The 22,348-nt window shown below is 43.8% G+C and overlaps 1 protein-coding gene across 1 annotated transcript in view; it reads right to left on the reverse strand.

Moving 5' to 3' along the window:
• Positions 1–22,348, reverse strand: part of Col6a6 (collagen type VI alpha 6 chain) — a 137,971-nt gene that overhangs the window by 56,845 nt on the left and 58,778 nt on the right. The window contains exons 11-20 of the mRNA XM_076576972.1: positions 19,047–19,201; positions 17,412–17,504; positions 15,817–15,870; positions 14,228–14,299; positions 14,116–14,142; positions 11,864–11,908; positions 11,719–11,772; positions 10,462–10,524; positions 5,938–6,003; positions 3,385–3,438 (exon numbers count right to left, since the gene is read on the reverse strand). Of these exons, the coding sequence (XP_076433087.1) occupies positions 3,385–3,438; positions 5,938–6,003; positions 10,462–10,524; positions 11,719–11,772; positions 11,864–11,908; positions 14,116–14,142; positions 14,228–14,299; positions 15,817–15,870; positions 17,412–17,504; positions 19,047–19,201 (683 nt within the window). The remainder of the gene's footprint in view (positions 1–3,384; positions 3,439–5,937; positions 6,004–10,461; positions 10,525–11,718; positions 11,773–11,863; positions 11,909–14,115; positions 14,143–14,227; positions 14,300–15,816; positions 15,871–17,411; positions 17,505–19,046; positions 19,202–22,348) is intronic.

Here is a 22,348-nt window from a genome sequence, read left to right on the forward strand (position 1 = left end):
TGACAGAATTCTCTACAGTGGCATTTTTATTGAAAAGGGGGTCATGTGATCATGCTATTTTAAATTTCAGTATTGGGCTGGAGAGTTGGGTCAGCTCTTGTTGCTCTTCCAGAGGACCCAGGTTCAGGTCCCAGCCCCCACACAGCAGCTCACAACCACCTCTAACTCTAGATCTAGGGGATCCGATGCTCTCTGCTGACCTCCACAGGCACTGGCATGAAAGTGGTGCACAGACATACAGACGAAACACCTGTACACATAACAACAACAATAAAATAAATCTAAAAAATGTAAGGAATACATTTAATTTCACTAGAAAAGTAAAAATAAGAGCTTGGGTCCCAACGTTAGCATTTCCGCTCTCCAGCAGATCTCCACTTCCTTCTCTTCCTAAGCTCTGCCAGTTGGCATCTTTCCCTCTATTGTCCTGTCAATTCTTTTTTGTTGTTTTTGTCTTTTGTTTTTCTAGACAGGGTTTCTCTGTGTAGCCCTGGCTGTCCTGGAACTAGCTCTGTAGCCCAGGCTGGACTTGAACTCAAGAGATCCACCTGTCTCTGCCTCCCTGGTGCTGGGACTAAAGGCGTGCGCCACCACGGCCCCAGCTGTCCTGTCATGTTTTGAGCTTTCATTCAGAGCAAAACTGTGGGCTTCATTTCTTTCAGACTTGAACTGCTTGCCAGCGTCCCATTTCCCCTTGCGTAACTCCTCTTCAAATGAGGGGAGTTAATTTGCCTTTGGGACATGATTCCCCCCCCCTCTTTTGTAGTTTGATTACTTAAATCATCTGATTCATTGACAATAAAGATTAACCATCTGTGGAAAGGACCCATGTGGACTGAAGACCCCTGGGGAGGTGTAGTGGAACATGGAGACACTGTCTACAACACTTTGGGGTTAAGGGAATTCTTGCTTTTACTGTAGGGCTACATCTTCCTCCAACTTTTGGCATTTAGGCAAATCTTAGGACTCACACGAAGCCCTAAAGGCTGCAGTTTGTCTGTGTCATAATCTCCACTGACTTCCAGCTTCAGGTGATACAGACACAACACTGTTCACTTTCTCCCCATCCCTTCTGCCTCCTCTGCTCAAGGGGATGCATGGGGTTACCCCCTGCTCCTCTCAGAATCGACACTGAAAATCTGCACAACTGCATTCATCAGCTCTTTCTGGGTGGTGACAGTTATTTTGAGAGAACCCTGATCTGGCTTCAGAGCTAAGTGGCGTGTGGACTTCCTCCCTACAGTCCAGGCACAAAAGTAGTTGGCCAGAGAGTCCTTATCTGTGGCTCGAAGGCAGGGTCATTGTTTGTGTCTTTTTGTTTTTATTTTGCTGAGTTGCCCAAAAGAGACATTTGTCAAAAGTCCTGCTTTGACTCCTGCATGACACAGAGGCACCCATCCCCCAAATGGAGGCTCTCCTCCTTAGAAGCTGTGCAGTGTGATAGAGTCCCTGGAGGCCACAAAACAATAAATACACATTCCTTCACACCAGGATTTCCTGGGTGATAGACTTCACAACAAAAACATTTTGCAGGGGTATGGAAACCTTCAAGGATGCCCTTCCAGAAGACCAAGTAGAGAGGACAAACTCTCCCTCATCTCATATACATGAAAGCAACATTAGCAAATTGGGTTGCTAACAATCACACTCTGCGCATTTCCAATATCATCTCCGCCCTTCATTTCATTTCCTAGCCTTGCGAAGAACATGGGTGTGCTTCCAGATGCAAAAATACTTTCCTGATGGAGTATAAGAGCTAGTTTCATAAACAACTTCTGCCCAGAAAATACAATGTCCATCAGAAGCCCCATCTACTCAACTAGTTTTCATTTGTGCTCAATTTGAAAACATTATGTGTTTTGAGAGGGGAGGGGGACGAAACTCGAAGGAGCCTGGATATCTAAACAAAGAATGGAAAAGAAAATGCTGCAAAATGAGATAAAATTGGTTTAATCTAGACTGAAATGCAGGTGTGGAAGTGAATTCCATTAAATAATCTCTTATTGGATAAAGGCTCTCTGCTTGGAATCCTTGTGCGTTTTTCTAAGCAGTCATGCATGGAATGTTTTAAAGGATGCATTTAAACAAAGCCAATAAATAAACTAAAAACAAATTAAAACTCCCCCCAAAGGGTTTCACAATGTGCTGGTTGGCTTTTGCCAACTTGACACAAACCTAGACATATCTGGGAAGAAGGAATTTTAATTGAGAAAATGCCTCCATAAGACTGGCCTACAGGCAAGTCTATGGGTATTGTCTTAATTTGTGATTGATGCAGAAGGGCCCAGGTCACCATGGGTGGTGCCACTGCTGGACAGGTGATATTCAGTTGTGTATTAAAGTAGGATGAGCAAGCCAAGATGAGCAAGTCAGTAAGCAGCATGCTTCCATGGTTTTTGCTTCAATTCCTGTCTTGAGTTCTTACCCTGACTTTCCTCTGTGATGGAGTATGACCTGAGAGTTGTCAGTTGAAATATACCCTTTCTTCCCCAAGTTGCTTTTGACGTTCTATCACAACATCAGAATCCCTAAGACACCCAACAACCTAATCTAACTTTCAGTTACATGCCTACAACAGTACTTCTCTTTATCTCTTTTTTGCTAACCTTTTCTTGTTATTTCCTTTTTTTTTAATTTTTGAGAATTTCCTATGAGTATACTATATTTAACATTATTCCTACCCTTCCATCTCCCCTTACCCCGAAACATGATAGGGATGCTACACTCTTTACAATCTCAACATTGTGGTTGCCTAAACAAGACGCGCATGTAGGTCTTGACAATAGCGGCAGACCTGCCAATGCAGATGGAGAACTTCAGGCTCTCAATCAATGGCTGCTGAGGAAGGGAGAATCAATTTTCTTCCCAACTTTCTTAATAGTCACAAAAACTAGCAGACAATGGAGTTTGGACATCAAGTAACATCACTGGCAACATCAGGCAACTCATCAAGCAACATCACTGGCAGCATCAGCTAACTCATCAAGTAACATCACTGGCAGCATCAGCTAACTCATCAAGCAACATCACTGGCAGCATCAGTTAACTCATCAAGCAACATCACTGGCAGCATCAGCTAATTCATCAAGCAACATCACTGGCAACATCAGTTAACTCATCAAGTAGGCCAAACGCTGGCAGCTTTCCCCTGATTCGCCACTCTTCCATTTGCTCTGTGTGGCAGTCTTTCCCTGTGTGTAATTTCCCATGTAGCCAGCATTTTCTTATTCAAGCGTCAGGGACTTTACCAGGCCAGCCCCATTCTGAGATGGCACCCTTGACCCAGTGACCACTCCACCAACTCCCCATAGTCAGTCACTGTCACCACAGCTCAAGCTGTGGGATCCCCAGGTCTAGAAGCTCCTTTCCTTGAAGAGCTCTTACCATCCTCCTCCTTGAGCCTGGTGTCCCGGGAGGACCTGGCCAGCCTCTTCTGCCCTGTCAGAGGAACAAAAGGATGTGTGACAGCAACATCGCATCACTGGTGGGATTCCATTTTAACATCTACTCCTGTACCAGAAGTGTAGCTAGAGTTTTCCTGCCTTGCCCACAGTCAGGACAAATCTTTGTCACCCGCCAGTCCCACAGCCGCTCAGACCCAACCAAGTAAACACAGAGACTTATATTGCTTACAAACTGTATGGCCGTGGCAGGCTTCTTGCTAACTGTTCTTATAGCTTAAATTAATCCATTTCCATAAATCTATACCTTGCCTCGTGGCTTACCGGAGTCTTCACATGCTTCTTTTCATGGCGGCGGCTGGCAGTGTCTCCCTCTGTCTTCCTGTTCCCTCCTTTCTCCTCTCTGTTAGTCCTGCCTATACTTCCTGCCTGGCCACTGGCCAATCAGTGTTTTATTTATTGACCAATCAGAGTAATTTGACATACAGACCATCCCACAGCACAGAAGGGCTCTTTCCAGGGATGGAGTCATCTTTCCCTGAAGTGGGATACTACCTTCCATTGCTCATAAGTCACATCTCTACGTGGGTCATGAGGAACAGCAGCCCAACTCTGACTCCGTGGTTTCCGGTGTCAGCGGCTCATTGTCATGAACTCATGTTTGAGACACAGGTTAGAACACTCTTCCTATCTCTACTCTATCACCTAGCATAGCATGAATGTGGCTGGCAGGCCACTACTGGTTGAGACTTTTGTGCATGTGTAGGTGTGTATGCATGCATCTATGTGGATATATACATACACGTAGTGTACATATATCCTGGTGCATGTGGAGGCCCAGATGTTGATAGAATGTCTTTCCCAATTGTTCTCCACCTTATTTTTTTAGACAGGGTCTCTAACTAGAGCTGAAGTTCAAAGATTCAGCAGTACTAGCTGGTCAAAGAGCCCAGGATCTTCTTGCCCAGTGCTAGGAATACAAGTGTGTGCCACAACATCCACCTTTTTAAGTGGGTACTGGGGATTTGAACTCAGGTCCTCCTGCTTTCACATGAAGCACTTAGCCAAGTGAGACAATCTCCCCAGACCCCAGTTGGGATGTCTACCTTTGGACTGCTTCTTTGCCTAGCCTGTGTAGATTAACACCTTCCTATGAATAAAGCCTCAAAATTTCCCCAAGTCTCCCTACCCCTACCCCAAGGGCAAAAGTAGGGAATAATTTATTAATCAAGAAAGCACAAAACTAGGCTATTCACTGTGGAATATTCCTTTACACTGTGTGAATATAAGTGACTGTGATTGGTTTAATAAAAAAGCTAAATGGCCAATAGCTAGGCATGTCTTTTTCAGAGCAGAGAGAATTCTGGGAAGAAGAAGGGTGGAACCAGGGAGTTGCCAGCCAGACACAAGGGAAGCAAGATGTGTACAAAATGAGATAAATTGTGGCAGCAAGTAAATAAATTGAAATGTGTTAATTTATCAGAGCTAGTTAAGAACAAGTCTAAGCTCTCAGGCAAGCACTTATAATTAATGTTAAGTCTCTGTGTGGTTACTTGGGAGCAGCTGGGGAGACAGGGCCGGCTGGCAGTCCCAATGTAAAACTCTGCCTACAATTTCACTCTATCCTGCAAGTGAGAAAAAAAATCAAGGTTTATATAGAGAGGGGTCCCAGAGTACAAAGTGGGTCATGAACAAAGCCCAAGAAAGAGGTGAGCACCGTCAACTCCTTCCTACAGCTAGTAGTTCTTCTCTACAGGAAGTTCTCAAGGGAGCTTGCTCACTCAGAGGAACCAGAGACACACATGATCCACCTAAGTTTTAAAATTCTAATAGGATAAGGGGACTAAATTGTGGTTTGTGAGACTGCAGAACAATCAGTCCCTAGAGATTTGCCTTGGGGGAGGAGCCACCATCCTCAGCTCTTCCCATCGCAGCTAATACAGGCATGTCTTCCTAGCACGTGTGTCCCTGGACCCTGGGAAGGTCAACACTTTGCTAGCCCTTTAAAAACAATCTTTCAGCTGGACAGTGGTAGTGCATGCCTTTAATCTCAGCACTTGGGAGGCAGAGCCAGGTGGATCTCTGTGAGTTCGAGGCCAGCCTGGTCTACAGAGCGAGATCCAGGACAGGCACCAAAGCTACACAGAGAAACCCTGTCTTGGAAAAAACAAAAAAACAAAACACCTTTCTATGAAATCAACTAATCCTTTTAAGCCAGAGTTTAGATGTTTGTATTCATGAAGACCTTATGGGTGTGGCTTAGGGAAGCCAGTTATACCAAATTTAGAAGTTGACAAACAATGTTTCTCATATCTCACAGCAAGAAATAAGTAGGAATGAAGTTTTTTTTTTTTTTTTTTTTTTTTTTTTTTTTTTTTTTTTTTTTTTTTTTTTGCTTTCTACAAGAGTTTTTCTGTACTGAGTACATATTCCAAATTCCTCCCCGGGGGGTTTCATATTCTACTAAGGCCTTGAGTCTTTCAACCACTGCAGAGTCCCATGCAGCACATTTACTTTCAAATGCCCACATAATTACTTGTCTTCCGTGGTCTCCTTTCAAGCCCTTGGGTCCTTGTATGTTACTGTCAAGTCCAGGAATTCCCTAAAAGGGAGAAAATAAAGAAAAAAATGAACAGATTTTTAATAGATTGCAAATTCATCAGAGAGAACAGAAACAGGATGAAGTGATGGGTGGCTTACAAGTATTTGATTTGCCCCTTGGCTTGCTCTTAGCAGACTCAGTGTGGCTACCCAAGGTGAAGACATGGGGAGAAAGCAAGACTTCACCACAGGAGGCATGGCCAAGGGAAAGCAGGGAACAGGCTTGTGTCCTACTCTGGGGCTGGCGCCAGTCCTTCTCTTAGCTTTTCCACTTTCCCATGAGTCCTAGGCAAATCTGTACTTGAGAATTAGTAGGCTTACCTTCTCTTGGGAGAGGCTAAGTGCTTGTGATGGGTTCAACACATGATGCTGAGGACCATATGCCTGCCACACTGTATATAACAGTTGCTGGGAAAGGAAGACACCAGGGAGCTGCCTATGAGTTGGCAAGGAGCTCTAGGGATACAGATTCTGTTGAGTCTTCCTCTCTTGCTGGGGTGGCCTTCCAGTGACGCAGCTGCCCCTAAGTCACCCATGCTTCTGCAAATAACCCCTCACTCATGTTCCATAAGAAACTCGAATAAATTCACTGGTACATAAGCTAGACTTAGATGCAATTGTTTCTTTGGTCTTCCACCTGGGGTGGGCTGATGTTTGCTGATGTCACTCCAGCAAAAGTCTCAGAACACCCGGCCACTTGGTTGCCCCCATGTCTTATTCTCATATGCTCATCCCTGGTTTTTAGAAAAACCCAAAATCTTGAGGGTTTTTTTCCCCCAATATTTATTCAAACATTCCAGCAGCGACTTGCTGGAAACAGCACCGTTGTGGGATACCATCCTTAGCAGGCAGAACAATAAAGCGTTCTAACTTTGGGTATAAGGACCAACTGTGTGTCTATGGTGCTGAGACTATCAGTTGAGCCAGTCAAGTTAATCGATGCTGCAATAAGCTGGGAAGGAAGAGCAATGATACAGCCCTGCTGAGTACCAGCTGCTGGGCTGTTCCGCTGACAGTGCCCTAGATTGCCTCCAATCAATCAATAAGCAATTCGCAATCACCAACAGGGAGGAGGCACTGTTCCAGATACTTAGTAAGCCTTTTTTTAAAAGTAGTGTTTGGACTTGGACTTAAGTAGCTTATAAGATAATAGGGAGAAAAAGAAGAACCTGGATTTATTTTATACGATTGCTATTACTAAAATGTCCATGAAAAATTTATTTAATTCCCCTCCCCACCAAACCAGGATCATTTTCTACATTTTCATTTCATCCTCAAGCTTAAATAGGTGTCTCTTAAATTACCAAACATGGATATACCTAAATAAAAGAATGGAAAGTTGTGTTCTGGTGAGGAAGACAAGACGAAGGAAGACCACCACTTATTTATGTTCTCTTATGTAACCTTGGCTGGTCTGGAAAATCTCTATGTAGACCAGGATAGCCTTGAAGCTTGCCTGCCTCTGCCTCTCGAGTGCTAGGAGTAAATGTGTGTGCAAACCTGCCCTGCTCAAGTCTAGAACTTTAGTCTGCTGAACACATAAGGCCCTTAATTTGAAGGGTAACCTAAAAAGAATTGCACACCAGCAGCTCAGAACAGAACTTCCTGCCTCTGTGTGTAGGAGAGATGCTCTGTCAGTGTGAGCACAAACTAATCTCTTTATAATCTATTCATCTAGAACAAAGAGCACCATCTAACACAAATTTATGATCAAACACAGCTTCTAGTAATGATGTATTGTCAGGTGATGAACTTATCAGTCTCTGTAGATCAGAGAAATGATTTTGCTCAGATTTCTCCTGGTATTATATGAAATTTTAAAAAGTCATCCTCAAAGCTGGGTGGGGGAATGGGGGACACACACCTGTAATCCTACTATTTCGGAGGTAGAGGCAGGAGGATTGAAAGTTCAAGGCCAGCCTTAAACAAAAAAAGTTATGTAGTTAAAATGGGAAATTCCAAAATCTTTAGATTTTTTTTCCTCCAGGAATTTGTGTGACTTGTGTTTGCATTCCTGAGAAAAATCTGACCCTATCTGTGTTCTACTTATTCTGCCAATGCTGCTTTTCCCAAATTTCCTGAAATAGCCATCCACCAAAACCACACACACAAAAGCGCAGAGAATTGTTTTAAATTTGGGCTGCAGATTTCCAAGCAGGGTTAAAGGACTGTTAAATATTGAGACCTTAGGTCAGTGTGACTAACAGCATGCCACGGAGGCTCTGGCGAGATGAACTGTCAGACATCTTGAAGTCATACAGCATGCTTTCAAAATTAAAAATCTCTTTTTGGTGTTTAATTTCTTTGGAGGAGGGGGAGGAGGGGGAGGAGGAGGACCACCATGTGTGGTACATGTGTGGAGGTCAGAGGACAACTCTGTAGAGTCAGTTTTCTGCTCCCACCTTCATGTGGTCCTGGGGATTGAACCTGGGTCATCAAGTTTGGGCGGCAAGTTCCTCTCCCCACTGAGCCATCTAGCCCACCTGATTTGAAAAGTGCTAAATAGTCACACAGCCAATGGCAGACAGTTTGGACATCTGACCAAAACCAATGGAGATTGTGTATTAATACCTCAAACGAGTTTGCGGTCATCAGTCTAGCTGACTGAAATATCCACACACTAGAACCACCGTCTCTCACTTACTCATTTGTGAGATGACACCCTTGTTTCCCGGCTCTGCATGACATACCTTCAAGTTATTTGAAACTGTCAGGAGATGCTGGCAAGTGAAAAATGTCATCTTCAAGTAAAAATGCCTGTGTTTTTTTTTTTTTTAAAAAACTCTATTATTTTTATTTATTTGTGTGCATATATGTGCACACTTTGTGGGAGTCAGAGGACAATTTACTGGAGTCAGCTCTCTCCATCTACCAAGTGTGTCCCAGGAATTGAACTTGGACCCTCAGGCTTGACGACAAGTGCCTTCACCCACCGAGCCATCTTACCAGGCCCCCGTTTTTTAAATAGTTATTTTCAATACATGCCTCACATTCAGTTTTGACACATATTACACCAAATCACCTCTATAGTCAACACATTGTGTACCCAAGAGATGTCAGGCAAATGTTCCTTCAGTCCCCAGGTCCCCACACCCTCCCTCCACATTTTGTTGGTTTGTTTGTTTCTAGACAAAGTTTCTCTGTGTAGTTTTGGGGCCTGTCCTGGATCTTGCTCTGTAGACCAGGCTGGCCTCGAACTCACAGAGATCTGCCTGGCTCTGCCTCCCGAGTGCTGGGATTAAAGGCGTGTGCCACTGCCTCCTGGCCTCCCTCAGCATTTTTCAAAGCAGTTTTGATAAACTGTGGCTGTTCTAATCAGTATATGGTACACTGACCTTGCTCATGTGGTGGGAGAGTAGCTCACTACAAGCTTTATAATAAATGTTTGGGAACTGTAAAGATTATGCTCATGTATATTATACATGTCACCATCCAGAAATTCTGCTCCTAAACCATATACTTGATATAAATTGTATATCAAAGGACATGCAAAAGAATATTCACATCAGTACTATATTAATATAAACAACCCACATATCTATCAATAATAGAATGGATAAATGTATGAACACTCAATGCCATACTATATAGTAGTGAACTCAAGTGATGTTAATTACAGGCAACATGAAAGCATCTCACAATCATGAAGTGAAGCAAAAGCATCCAGAAACAGAAGAGTGCACACACCGTGATCCCATTCACTTTAAGTTCAAGGGCAGTTCTGACTGACACCCTGAACTAGTGCCAGGATGACCCTGGGGAGGCTGTGAACGGAGCATGCACAAGGGGGTTTCCAGGATTCTGGTGTGCTTTCTTTCCTTATGTGGGTGATGACCACACAGGCATCTTCCAATGATCAAGCCCACGCTTTTACAGTTGGGTACTGTACTGATGCGTGTTACAGCTCATCAAAAAGCTCAACGGACACTTTGATTTCTTGACAAAGTCCTAGTTCACTGAGGTTCTGGAGATTCACTGAACTGTGGGCATGGTAAGAAAAGCCTGTGGTCCTGACTTCCACTGACGTGGTGTGCTCACACATGGATGCGGGTTGTGCCTGCTGTGCTGGGTTGTAACCTTCCAAGAGCAGGTACCTTAACGTCCTGAGGATCGCCTGATGGAATCCTCCCTGAATCCTTGGATTGAGAAGGCAATGCTGCCCTTCTCCATAGAGACAGAGTCTTGGGGAATAGACAAAAAGAGGTGACTTTTTCTCCCATGCTCTGTATTTCAAGGTGCTTAGGAAAAAATTGAATGGACTAGAATTCCTTCTTCACTCTTAAGGACAAAAATGATTAAGAGGAGGATATAGGCAAAGAAACTACAGTTAACTTCTCCAGTTAGGACTTCAAGCTCAAGAGTATGCCCACGGTGCCTTAAAATGGAACCTCCCCCTCTGTGGAAGGGTGCGCTAACTATGGCATGCCGCCCACACCGCCCACGCCGCCCGTGCACTTACTGGATCTCCTCGCAGACCCTTTGCTCCACGGTCACCAGAAGCCCCTCTCGTGCCTGGGCTTCCCTGAAATTAACACAGACCAGAACAAGAACAAGAGGGGAGGTTTTAATAAACTTAATAAGCATAAAAGGCTTAGATTCTCTCTGGTTTGAATAATTAAATATTTTTCCACTGAGATTGTTTTTAATCTGGAAAAAGGAACTACAAAAAAGAAAGTTCTTGGCATCCAATAAGAAACTCAGTGACGACCTCAGTTATTTACTGCACTCAGGAACTCTGTGTTCCAAACACACTTGTCACCTTGTCTGTCACTATTCTACCAAGGATTTTAAAAATAGTTTGTTTTAATGAGGCATCAGAGACTCGAAGTTCATGCCACTTGCCCAAAGACATCTCATAACAACTAAAATGTGGCTTCAAAATCAATTGCTCACATGAAGACCAAGCAGAAGCCTGAGGGGAGGCTATCATTGTGTCCCAGATAGAAAGGAGTGCCATGTACTCTCTCCCCAGCTGCCTCATACCACAGACCCCAGTCAGTATCTGCCTCATGTTCTCAATGTGCTTCTTCTGGGGTCCCAATACCTTTTTTTTTCTCCTTGTATCTGGTCCTTTCTCACATAACTGTGAAGTGATATCCAATCATAGTAAGCAAGATTCATTCATTCATTCATTCTCATTCTCTCTCTCTCTCTCTCTCTCTCTCTCTCTCTCTCTCTCTCTCTCTCTGTGTGTGTGTGTGTGTGTGTGTTGTTTATATAGGGTCTCACTATGTAGCCTTGGCTGTCTTGGAACTCACTATGTAGTCCAAGTTGGCCTCAAACAGAGAGCTACCTGCCTCTGTCTCCTGAGGAGTGCTGGGATCAAAGGTAAGTGCCACCATGCCTGGCCCTTCCCCTATGCCGAGTACTGTATGACCCCACAGGGATCAAGAGAAAGGGAAAGGAGTGTTGCTGTGAGATGCCTTATGGTTTCTGGTTGCCCTCCACAGAAAAGACATGGCCCATGTGCTAAGAAACCATGTACATTATATAGACCAGAGTCAAGCTTAGCCATGCTCAGCCTTGAAGAGCAGCACCCATCAGACACATGAGAAATTAGTGTTAACTGTCAAATGTGGATCAGGTTTCATGAATACTTGTCCCTCATCAAGTCTGGAGCCATAGCTGGTAGACATGCCCAGGGCAGTTGTTTTACTTTATAAACCCTTCCTTTTGCCCAAGTGAGGTTTATAGTTTCTGTGTCTTGGATCCCTACCTGAGATCCCTCATCGCCTTTTTCTCCTCTTCTTCCAGGAACCCCACTGTCACCCTAAGAAAATGGAGGGGAGAGGCTCAAATTCTTATTTTCTCCAAGAGAACCAGCTGAGAAAGGTACCTGGGACACAAGGCAAACATTGTACCTGTTCTCCACTTAATCCATCAATCCCATGTTCCCCGACTTCTCCCTGCAAAGACAGATGTGATTAGAACATAGAGCACATCTGTCAGACACCAAACAGAAACCGTCTCAAGGGTTTTGTGCTGAGCAACAACCTCTTCATTAGGTGACACCTGGGTAATGTCAAAGATCACTTTGAGTAATAGAAACTGTCATAATAAACAGAGCCTGCAACGAGAGGCAGAAATAAAATGCAACTCAAGACAACTTTGGATTTCATCTTAGCCCGGTCAGAATGGCGAATGCCAACAAAATGATCGACGACAAATGCTAGAAGGGACGAAGTGAAAGCAGAACCCTCAGTTCACTGTTGGGGAGATTGCAAACTGATGCAGCCACTGTGGAAATCCACGTGGAGAATTATCAAAAGGCTAAAAGTAAATCTACCATATGACCCAGCTGTACCACTCTCTAGAGTATTCCCAAAGGACTCAACATCGTACTCCACAGGTGCTTGCTCAGGCATGTTCGTGCCTGCTCTTTTCACAATAGCTAGGAAATGGAAACAACCTAAGTGTCCTTCAGCTAATGAATTGATAATGAAACTGTGCTACAAACACACTATGGAATACTATTCATCTACAGGAAAATGAAATCACGAACTTCGCAGGTAAATGGATGGGGCTAGAGAAGGTCATATTGAGTGAGGTAACCCAGATCCAGAAAAGCAAATGTTGCATGTTCACTCTCATTGGGGACTCTTGATCCAAATCCTCACGTTAGGACACAGCCCGGAGCAACTGCAGAAACCAGGAAAGTAAAACAGGACCGTTGCCAGGATAGGGAGGTTAGCGAGCAATAGAGAGGGGAATAGCTGGGAACAGCAATCTGATTCAGGAGAAGGTAAAGTGCTCCTTAGGGAGGGGGAGAGAGGAAATACAGAAGGCAGGAAGAGGGCAAAGAGGAAGAGGACCTAATGGGGGAAATGGGAAAAGGAGAGGCTCTTTAGGGAGGGGGAGGGGAGGAAATACAGAAGGAGGAAGAAGTGGGTAAGATAACAATGATGTTGGACAACTCTGTGATGAATCATATTATTAACTACTTTCAAAAAAAACCCTATAATACAAGTGATTCAGCATATAAATATACATACATAGTTTTAATGAACTTTTCTCATCTGGGCTGACAATGCTTCCTCTAAGAGCCAAAGATGACCTAAAAATAGCCCCAATATCAGACATGAGAAGCCCTTCTTTGAAGTGTTGACCAGGGCTGTCTAAAAGACTCTCAAAACATACAGTCTATTGTTACTGCCCTTGTTCACTTACTTGCTCTACAGAGGTGGAAGCTAAGTCCCCATTGCTGAAGACATTTTACACTTCAGACCCAGATCCCAGAGACCCAGACCTGGAACTGACCTGAATGTCTCCTCCCTGAGGATTAACTTTCTTGATACCAGAAGGCACCATGCAAGCTTCCAAAGAAGGAAGGCAACCAACTGTATTTCCCAGCTATGACACCTGTGAATCACAATGACCAGTATGGCACCATAACCATAAGGGTGCATTGTGTCATGAATACCTTGGTGGTAACCAATGACTCTCTAATTGGACTTAAGACCTACTCAACAAGAGTGAAAACATAGTACTTGAAACCTAGCTGGAAGATCAAGGAGTTTGCTGTGAGACAGTGTCTCCTAGTAATATCAGAAGCGACACTCAGAAAAATCTCACCAATATGACTGCCTAAACATGAGAGGAACAAGGACAACCACACTAAAAATGTCAAGGTGGATGGGAAAAGCCCACAATCCTCCACAAAGAACTACAGTCAACTAAGGAATGCTGAGCAGGAGAAATAGTCTTCCCCAGGGCAGCGCACAGCAATTGGCAATCCAACACCAAATCTCAGCCCCGAAAACATGTATACAAGTAACCTTACCTAGATTGAGCGGGTTACCTTTATATACATGTACATATGTGCATGCAATAACAGTTAGTGAAAAAAAAGAGGCCATGAATTTGAAAGAGAAAAAGGAGGGGAATAGGAGAGGGTTTGGAAGGATGAGAGGGAAGAAAGAAATATTGTAATTAAGTGAAATGGCTGGCACAAAAAAAAGGAAGGAAGGAAGGAAGGAAGGAAGGAAGGAAGGAAGGAAGGAAGGAAGGAAGGAAGAAGGCCAACAGTGACTTGACTTGTAGCAACTACTGATAACTAATGATTTCAAAAATAACTTTTTTTCAGTAGATAACTGAAGGATAACTGGCACCATACCTCTTCTCCACTGAGTCCTCTGGTTCCCTGGTAACAGAAAGGAGAGCAGCATGAGTATGGGAAGTGCAATGAACTGCTAAGACGACATCACGGGGTCTTGTATAATCCTTACCTTAGGCCCTTTGGTGCCAAAGCATCCCTTACTACCTTGCTCTCCCATTGGTCCAGAGGCTCCTCTTTCTCCCTGAGGAAAAGTGGAAAGGCACAAATCCAGATGAGTGTGTGCTATTATGATCTGGGATCCGTCCTGGATACTCGACAAGGTTTTTATCTTATTTTTAAGAAAACATCTGGCTAGTCATGACTTACATTCCAGGACTCAAGCCTATGAAAACAGAGAATGGAAGTAAATCAGAACTACAATGATGACAGCCCTTTGCTCTGGATGCCACCTTCATACTGCCTGGGTGGAGCTTCCCTCTCCCCACATGGCCACCACATTGCTCCCTTTTAACCTCCTTTGCATGTGTGTTCATCCTGCCCTAAGCTGAGATTCAGGACTCTTTGCCCAGTCCCTATGACTTTAAGACTTTGACCCATGACCTCGGTCTGAGCATCACCCCTGATGCTGCCTGAGCAGACCATCCCCATCCTTCCCACTCCTACGCTTTCCATCACTCACTGTCCGTTATCTCGACACAAGCCAGCCTTCTCCAGGGGACTTCTGCAGTGTCCTGGGTTCCAGCCATGCTAACCATGTGCCATTTTGCTAACTCCCAATCCTTTGACTTCATTATTGTCCTTGAACTCATGGTTCCCCTTTGCAGCAATGCAAATTCCCAAATGCTTTACCCAGAGAAACTCACTGTCATCCTTCAAGTGTCTGCCCAACTGTTACCCCTCATTTGCAGCCTTTTCCTCCCGGGCCCAACTCCCACTTTTGTGGTCTTTAAGCCATTAAGCTCCCATTCTTGCTCAATACTGTCACGTCGCCCCCTCCCCCCGGGCCTCTACATAGCCATGTGCAGAGCAGCTGGACACAGTTATCTTGTTTGTCTTCTCACTAGTGTGGAGGGGCCCTTAGGAACCATGTGTGCTTGTTTTGTGTTTTTCTCTCATTTCCGGGGGGCTCACATGGGGTGCATATACGTGTGTGTGTGTGTGTGTGTGTGTGTGTGTGTGTGTGTGCATATATATAATGAATATGTGTATCAACATCTTTGGTAAATAATGAAGTGAATAGTAAGGATATACATGTGTGTGTGTGCACGCGCATATATATATATATAATGAATATGTGTATCAACATCTTTGGTAAATAATGAAGTGAATAGTAAGGAGCTTCAATATGTATTGTCAAATGAATGTATGACTGGATGCATGGAAGGAAAAAAGGAAGAGAGGGAAGGAAAGGGAGGGAGAGGAGAAGGGAGGGAGGGAGAAACAAGGAAGGAGGGAGGGAGGGAGAAGGGAAGGGTTCCTGATAAATGATGTGGTGAATTGGTTAAGTTCTTACCAAATGGCCTGGGCACATGGCAAGGATGTGGTGCCTATGGTGAAGACATTACCTTTCACACCCAGTTCATCATGCCATGTAGGTGAGGAAGGTGGTGGAGTAATAACCCTAAAGGAGAAGTGTTACCCAAGCACAAGGAGGCTCAGGAAAGACCCCGGATGCCGCATTGGAACCCTCAGACTCTGGTCTTTGTTTCTCTTCTCATGTTTGCAGGAATAAGTGAGCTGTAAAAGGTCTTGACTTACAGCAATGCCCTCTTCTCCCAGGTAGCCATCACTGCCTTTAAAACCTGGGGGTCCCTGGAAAAAAGGAAAGAGGAGAAAACATGAGCACTTTACAGACTGCACAATGAGAGACGTCAAGGCAGATCCACCACTTTGGGGTTAGACTTCATGTGCGACACAAGAGTTTGAAAATGCCCCTGGTTGCCGGGCGGTGGTGGCGCACGCCTTTAATCCCAGCACTTGGGAGGCAGAGCCAGGCGGATCTCTGTGAGTTCGAGGCCAGCCTGGTCTACCAAGTGAGCTCCAGGAAAGGCGCAAAGCTACACAGAGAAACCCTGTCTCGAAAAACCAAAAAAAAAAAAAAAAAAAAAAAAAAAAAGAAAATGCCCCTGGTTTTCCACTTCAAACCAGTGGTGTTTAGACAAATAAGAATGAGAATTTTCATACAAGGGTGTGTGTACATATTTGTGCATGTGTATATACATGGGGGAGGGAACTGTGGATGTAGGTATGAGTGCATGAATACATGCATGTATATGAATCTGTGCATGTATGTATGTGGGATGGTAGCTGTGTATGTGTGTGCATGATTGTGTGCACATGTGTACACCTGTGCCAGCACACCGTCTCTAGGAATACCAACAGAACTGGCATTCTTCTCGAGACAAATATATTTGTTCTTGACAGCCCATAATTATTCTCTGTTTATTAAAATAACGTTCCCTCCTTTTTAGGACTTACTGCTACACATAGAACACCAGACCACACACATTTCCTTCTATTCTGGTTTCTGATATATTTTTAAATTCTACCACTTTCCTTCCATGAAGTTCAAGCATTCTAGAAATAATTAATCCAAAGCTTTCTTGAGTGGCGTGATTCTGGTGATGGGGGAGCCATACTGCTATGCAGGGTGGCCAAACATCCAAACCATATGTCAAGTAGCAGTACTGAAATCATTAAATGTTTCCCATAGTGTGTTTGTACATATCCTGATGTCTAAAACAGTATTTTTATGCAAGGATGCAAAAGTATTCCCTGTTTAGGAAACCCCATGAATTAGTGGTGCTGGTTATGAAAAAAAAAAAAAAAAAAAAAAAAAAAGGAAAAAAACCCTATCTGCCCTATTTCTGTACATACAGCTGGGGCCATCAATGCTGTCCCATCCTTTGCTATGGTAGAGTGACCCGAGTGAGTTTAATTTTCAGCAGACTATACACAATATTGACTCGATTTTTATGTCACTGCCAAGGTTCAAAAGAGGAAGTGAAATGAGTTAGTGGTGTGGACGAAGCTTCGTCACTTAGCATGAGGATCACTCATTTTTTTCTGCATTACTGTTGCTGCTTGAACACTGGGTCCATCAAGGATCCCGATGACTGTGTCTCCTGAACACCCGCCCCCCCAAAGGACTTCCAACCAATTCTAATTTAGAAGACCAAGGAAAATGGTAACTATCTAATTTGGCACAGGCAAAGAGTAGCGTAACTGTCTGCCTCTTCCAGAAGCTCAGGCTGGCAGATAAAGCCTCTCTATTCCACCCCCCCCCCCAACTCCTATCTGAAAGACGTGCTCCAGTTCAAATGCTGGGAACTGGAAGTCTGAGGTCAAGTCACCTTTTTCCCTGCTGATCCTGGATCCCCCCTGGCGCCGTCCCCTCCCGTGCACCTGCACAGCAAACAGCAGCAGGTCCTTTCTGCAACGTTGATCTGGAGGGAACATGAGGATGATTATATCTAGTGGCATTGATTCCCTAGTCCCACACATGCACTCCACTGTGGGGGGTCCATGGTGGCAGGAGCCTCCTACCATTCCTTTGAGTCCTGACATCTTTACCACACGAGTAATTCCTGACCAACTCGAACATGTTTGACTCCTGCAGATGACATCGTTGTGGCCGTGGCCCGTTCACTGCATACTAAGTGATCAGTGGGGCTGCCTCTCGTCAATACACCTTCCCCTAGCTTTGCCCATTGTTGACTGCTCTGTATATTCTGCCCCACATGCTTTGCTCAGCAAAATGAATGCATGCTCTTTTCTCCTGGCTCCATTTGTGAAATCTCAGCTTGTTAGGAGAGTCGACAGTGTACTCTGAAACACTGCTTGGAACAGAGTCCCCTGGAAATACATCCAGGAGAGCTTTGATGTGACTTTGGAAGTATCAGCTTCATGCCAACATTTTAGAAGCATTTGCTACAGAGGATGTAAGTATAAGAATATTCCCTTTATGTGACCGCCAAAACAAAATTATTATATATTTAAAATGTGAGTGAATTTCACCCTGGACTGACTTACTTTGACATCTCCTGAATAGCTAACACTGTGCTAGTTTATTTATTTATTTTGCAATTGGTCCAGCAGATTCATTTTTAGGAAAATTCAGTTTGCAGTAAGTGCTCTACTTCATTTTCATGGGTAAAAAAAAAAAAATCCCTTCATTGGAAAGTATTCTGATATAATTTGTAAAGATTCTGTAAATTATAAACAAATTAATTCCAACTCATTAACCACTCATTAAAGATCAGTAATGTGCTACAGACTTGGAACACTCACACTCAAGTCTGATTTTCTATGTATTTCTGACATAGCATGCATGGTAAAGATGTATCATATCTAGGTGTAAGATTGTAAAAACAGAACAGAGCACAAGGGTCCGGCAGGGTGGAGACAAGCCAAGAAAGTCCCTCGCTCAGAAAGTCCTTCCCCCACACTCAGGGCAGGCTGCTCTTTCTCTGCTTGAACTCCACATGCCCTGGGCTGTCACTTACAGGGTGTGCTGTAGAGAAAGTATCACTAGTGTCACTAGTGTCACCATATACTGTCATGCTCAGAGCAGTACGGGACCCGAGACGCTGCTGGTTGAGGGAACAGCCCGGGCCTCTTCGTAACTCAGGCTCATCTTAGTGGCCCAGCACTCGTGGGTTATGATCCGGCCAGCACACTCAGTGCTGTTTACGTATCTCCTTGTTTTTCTCTTTGCCCTTCCTGTCATTATTTCTTTTGTTCCAAGTGTGTCTGCTGAACATGCTTGGACCTATCTATGTGACACTTTAAACATGTTCTTTCTTAGGCTGGCTCACAAAGGCCCATCTCATCTTTACTTAAAAAGTCAGTATTAGTTCATACCCATACTCATCAGTATTAAACCTATATATGAGATAACCAAAGGCTGAAACTATTAGGGTAAGGCTATAGCCTAGTGGCGGTGGGACATTTGCTTAAACCCTCCAGCCTTTTCTGAGTCAACTTACTAGTTGCTTTGACAGCTGACTCCCAAGGCTCCTCATACCAATTGTGAACTGTGTTCTGTACTCAAATCCTTTCCCAAATTCGATGTAGAGAAGGTCAGCCAGGTTGCTGGAGTCGGCAGCTCCATCCACAGCAATAGTTATGAGGGCGTTCAGGCCTGTTCAACATATTCTCCAGGTGAGGTGGGCTGGGGTCGCTGAAGTCATTCAGCATATTTGACTCGCTAGCCTCAGCCAACAGCTGTGGTCAACGGTCTACATCCTTCAACCCCATGATAGGATGCTAGCAAACAACAGCACAGTGGTTAAGTGAAGCAAACTGGAGATGATGTTGTAGGCTTTAACAGGACTTCACGACATTATTGAAGTGAGCCAGTGAGTTAACCAAAGTTCCACACAGCTTGCTAAAATACAGAGGGGTTCGTGTATCAGGAGAGCGAATATGTTACATTTTTTATCCTACGTGGAAGATTCTCAGAGCCACAATGTCAGAATCACCCAGGAGCATCTCAGAAATACAGACTTTCCTGAGATAGATACCCACATTGGCTAGTATCTTTCAATCAAATACAGAATTGCATGGGAAAACTATCTATTAAAAAAAAATACAGGCTCTTAGGTCTTAATCCATATCTACTGAACTCGAATCTGTATTTAAGCAAAACCCCCAGGGAGAGCAGTTGCTTAGCATGTGTGGTGCCCCAGGGTCAAGCCCCAGGTCTGTTCAAAAAAGCAAAACAAAACAAACCAACCAACCAACCAACAGAAATGGGTGTTGACGGGCAGGAGAGACACTCAGCGGTCAAGAGCACTGGCTGCTCTTGCAGAGGTCCTGGGTCTGCTTCCTAGAACCCACATGGTGCCTTCAAAAACACCTGTAATTCCAGTTCCCCTCTGGTCTTGAAGGCCCCTGCACACATGTGGTACACATGAACTAAGGCAGGCACACACGTATACAGATAATAAAATGGATACTTTCAATGACCTCATCTGGAACTGATGCTCCAGCTGTAACTTTAAGTGGGAACAGATGACAACCACTAGGAGCAGTGTCTCATAAGCCTTAGAATGATATAGATCAGAATATTTCAAATAAAACTTTAGGGCTGAGTGTAGGGTTGCCAATGACTGGTTTTGAAAATGAAGAATTAAGTAACCCTGGCAATCATCCTGGCTAACAGTTATGTTAGCTTTCTTAAATAGTTGCTATGTGCCTAGAAGACAGTTAAATAATTTATATGCATTATCTTGTTCATACTCTATAGGTACTCAGATATGATTAGAACCGTATTTTATAGACAAGAAAACTAAGGCTTCAAGAAGTTCATTTCCTAACTTACTGGACTGTTTAGGTTTTCATCCAGAGCCTAATTCCAAAGCCTTACACTCAAGGACATTTTAACCAAAATGGACTGAGGACATAATCATGGAATAAAGGGCAACTCTGCACTTTCTGGTTCTCCGATGGGTGTGTGAAACACTATCCGGATGGGATCTGGAGACCAAAATACCAGGGTAGATAAAGAAATATTCAAGGGCTTCATTGAGTCAAGGTGCCTTCTTAGAGAAGTCCATATTCTGTGGTTTGAATGAAGAGAAGGAAGGGAGGTACTCCCAGGGCCATGGGCGTGGCCTGGATTTGAGGCCAGGCTGCTACAGTGGTTAATAACGGGAAGTAAGGAAGAAAGGTTAAGACATGGATGGCCAGCTTGTTCCGGTTTGTCCGGGACTTTTCTGGTTAGTTAGTCCTGTAAATTCCTGGCCTGGCCCAGACAAACTAGGGTAATCAGTCACCCTTCTAGACTAAGAATGAGCAGAAAGGAGAAAGTCTGTAGGGTGAGCTGGGATAACCATGCTGGGCAGCTGAATTGGGTGTTAGTGGTGAGGGAGGCCATGCTTATGGAGCTAGTTAAAGAGAAGTGTATTCACATCTGTTTTTCCTTACAAGTTCAGGAAATGTAAAAGTGTGAGTGTAATGAGATCCATGGGATACGGACATGTAGGAAATATGCACAGAGCTATTATTTGTGAATATTCTCAGAATTGGAGTATTCAATCCTGCTCCCTTCAGACTCATCCAATAAATGATCACACAACTTTCAACAATGTCTCAGTTGCTAAAAATGAATCAAGAAAGAAAACGCTTTAAATGTTTTGAGAATAAGGAATCACAGAGGAAATTCTAGGGCATTTGACTTTTAAATCTTAATGAACTAATTCATACCCCAATCTACATGCATAAATTGTAGAGCCACGCCCACTGTCATTAATTCTTTTCTCTTCTCTTGTTGCATGGTGACTGCCTAGTCTACATGCCAATATATGACCTTGAACTAAAGCAGTCTCCTAGGGTCAACAGATCATCAATAGAAGCTGTGTGTGTGTGTGTGTGTGTGTGTGTGTGTGTGTGTGTGTGTGTGTGTGTGAGAGAGAGAGAGAGAGAGAGAGAGAGAGAGAGAGAGAGAGAGAGAGTGTGTGTGTGTGTGTGTGTGTGTGTGTGTGTGTGTGTGTGTGTACGAGAAGCCAGGGACAGGAATTCCTTGTCCATTTGAGAGCCATGTGATGTTCTTAAGAGAATACTACCACCACCATTCCTTTGTTCTTTTCTCAAAGAGTCAAATTTTTGAAGAAATGATAGATATATATGTATCTTCTGAAGTTGATACATGTAACAGGCTTTCTTTTGGGCTATCAACCAGCTCCAAAATCATACACAAAGACTTATCATTAGCTCAGCTTTACCTTATGTTTGTTTCTAGTTAGCTCTTATAACTTAATTTAACCTGTTTCTCTTCATCTGTGTTTTGTCTTGGGGCTTTTTACCTTTCTTTCATTCTGTACATCCTACTCCATGTCTGTCTGGCTGGCTGGTGTCTGGCTGGCTGGTCCTGGGCATCTCCCTTTCTTTCTTCCTTGTTCTCCTCATTTTCCCAAGTCTAGATCTCTCCTCTCCTATTTATTCTCTCTGCCCGCCAGCCCCACCTATCCCTCTACTGCCTAGCTATTGGTCGTTCAACTTTTTATTAGATCAATCAGGTGCCTTAGGCAGGCAAGGGGAAACAGCAACACATCTCTAAATAATTAAATAAATGCAGCATAAACAAATGTAACACATTTTTACATTGTTAAACAAATGAAACATAAATAAATGTAGCACATCTTTGCCTAGTTAAAGCAATATTCCACAACAGATACAAATTTCCTAGGTTTTCTCTGGGAGATGGAAACAGAATGGTGGTAGAGCTCTGAACATTCCTAAGTGCTTCCTAGAGGACACTTTAACACCACAGGCAAGAAACATATCT

Source organism: Peromyscus maniculatus, chromosome 7, assembly GCF_049852395.1.
Source record: "Peromyscus maniculatus bairdii isolate BWxNUB_F1_BW_parent chromosome 7, HU_Pman_BW_mat_3.1, whole genome shotgun sequence".
Lineage (NCBI taxonomy): Eukaryota > Metazoa > Chordata > Mammalia > Rodentia > Cricetidae > Peromyscus > Peromyscus maniculatus.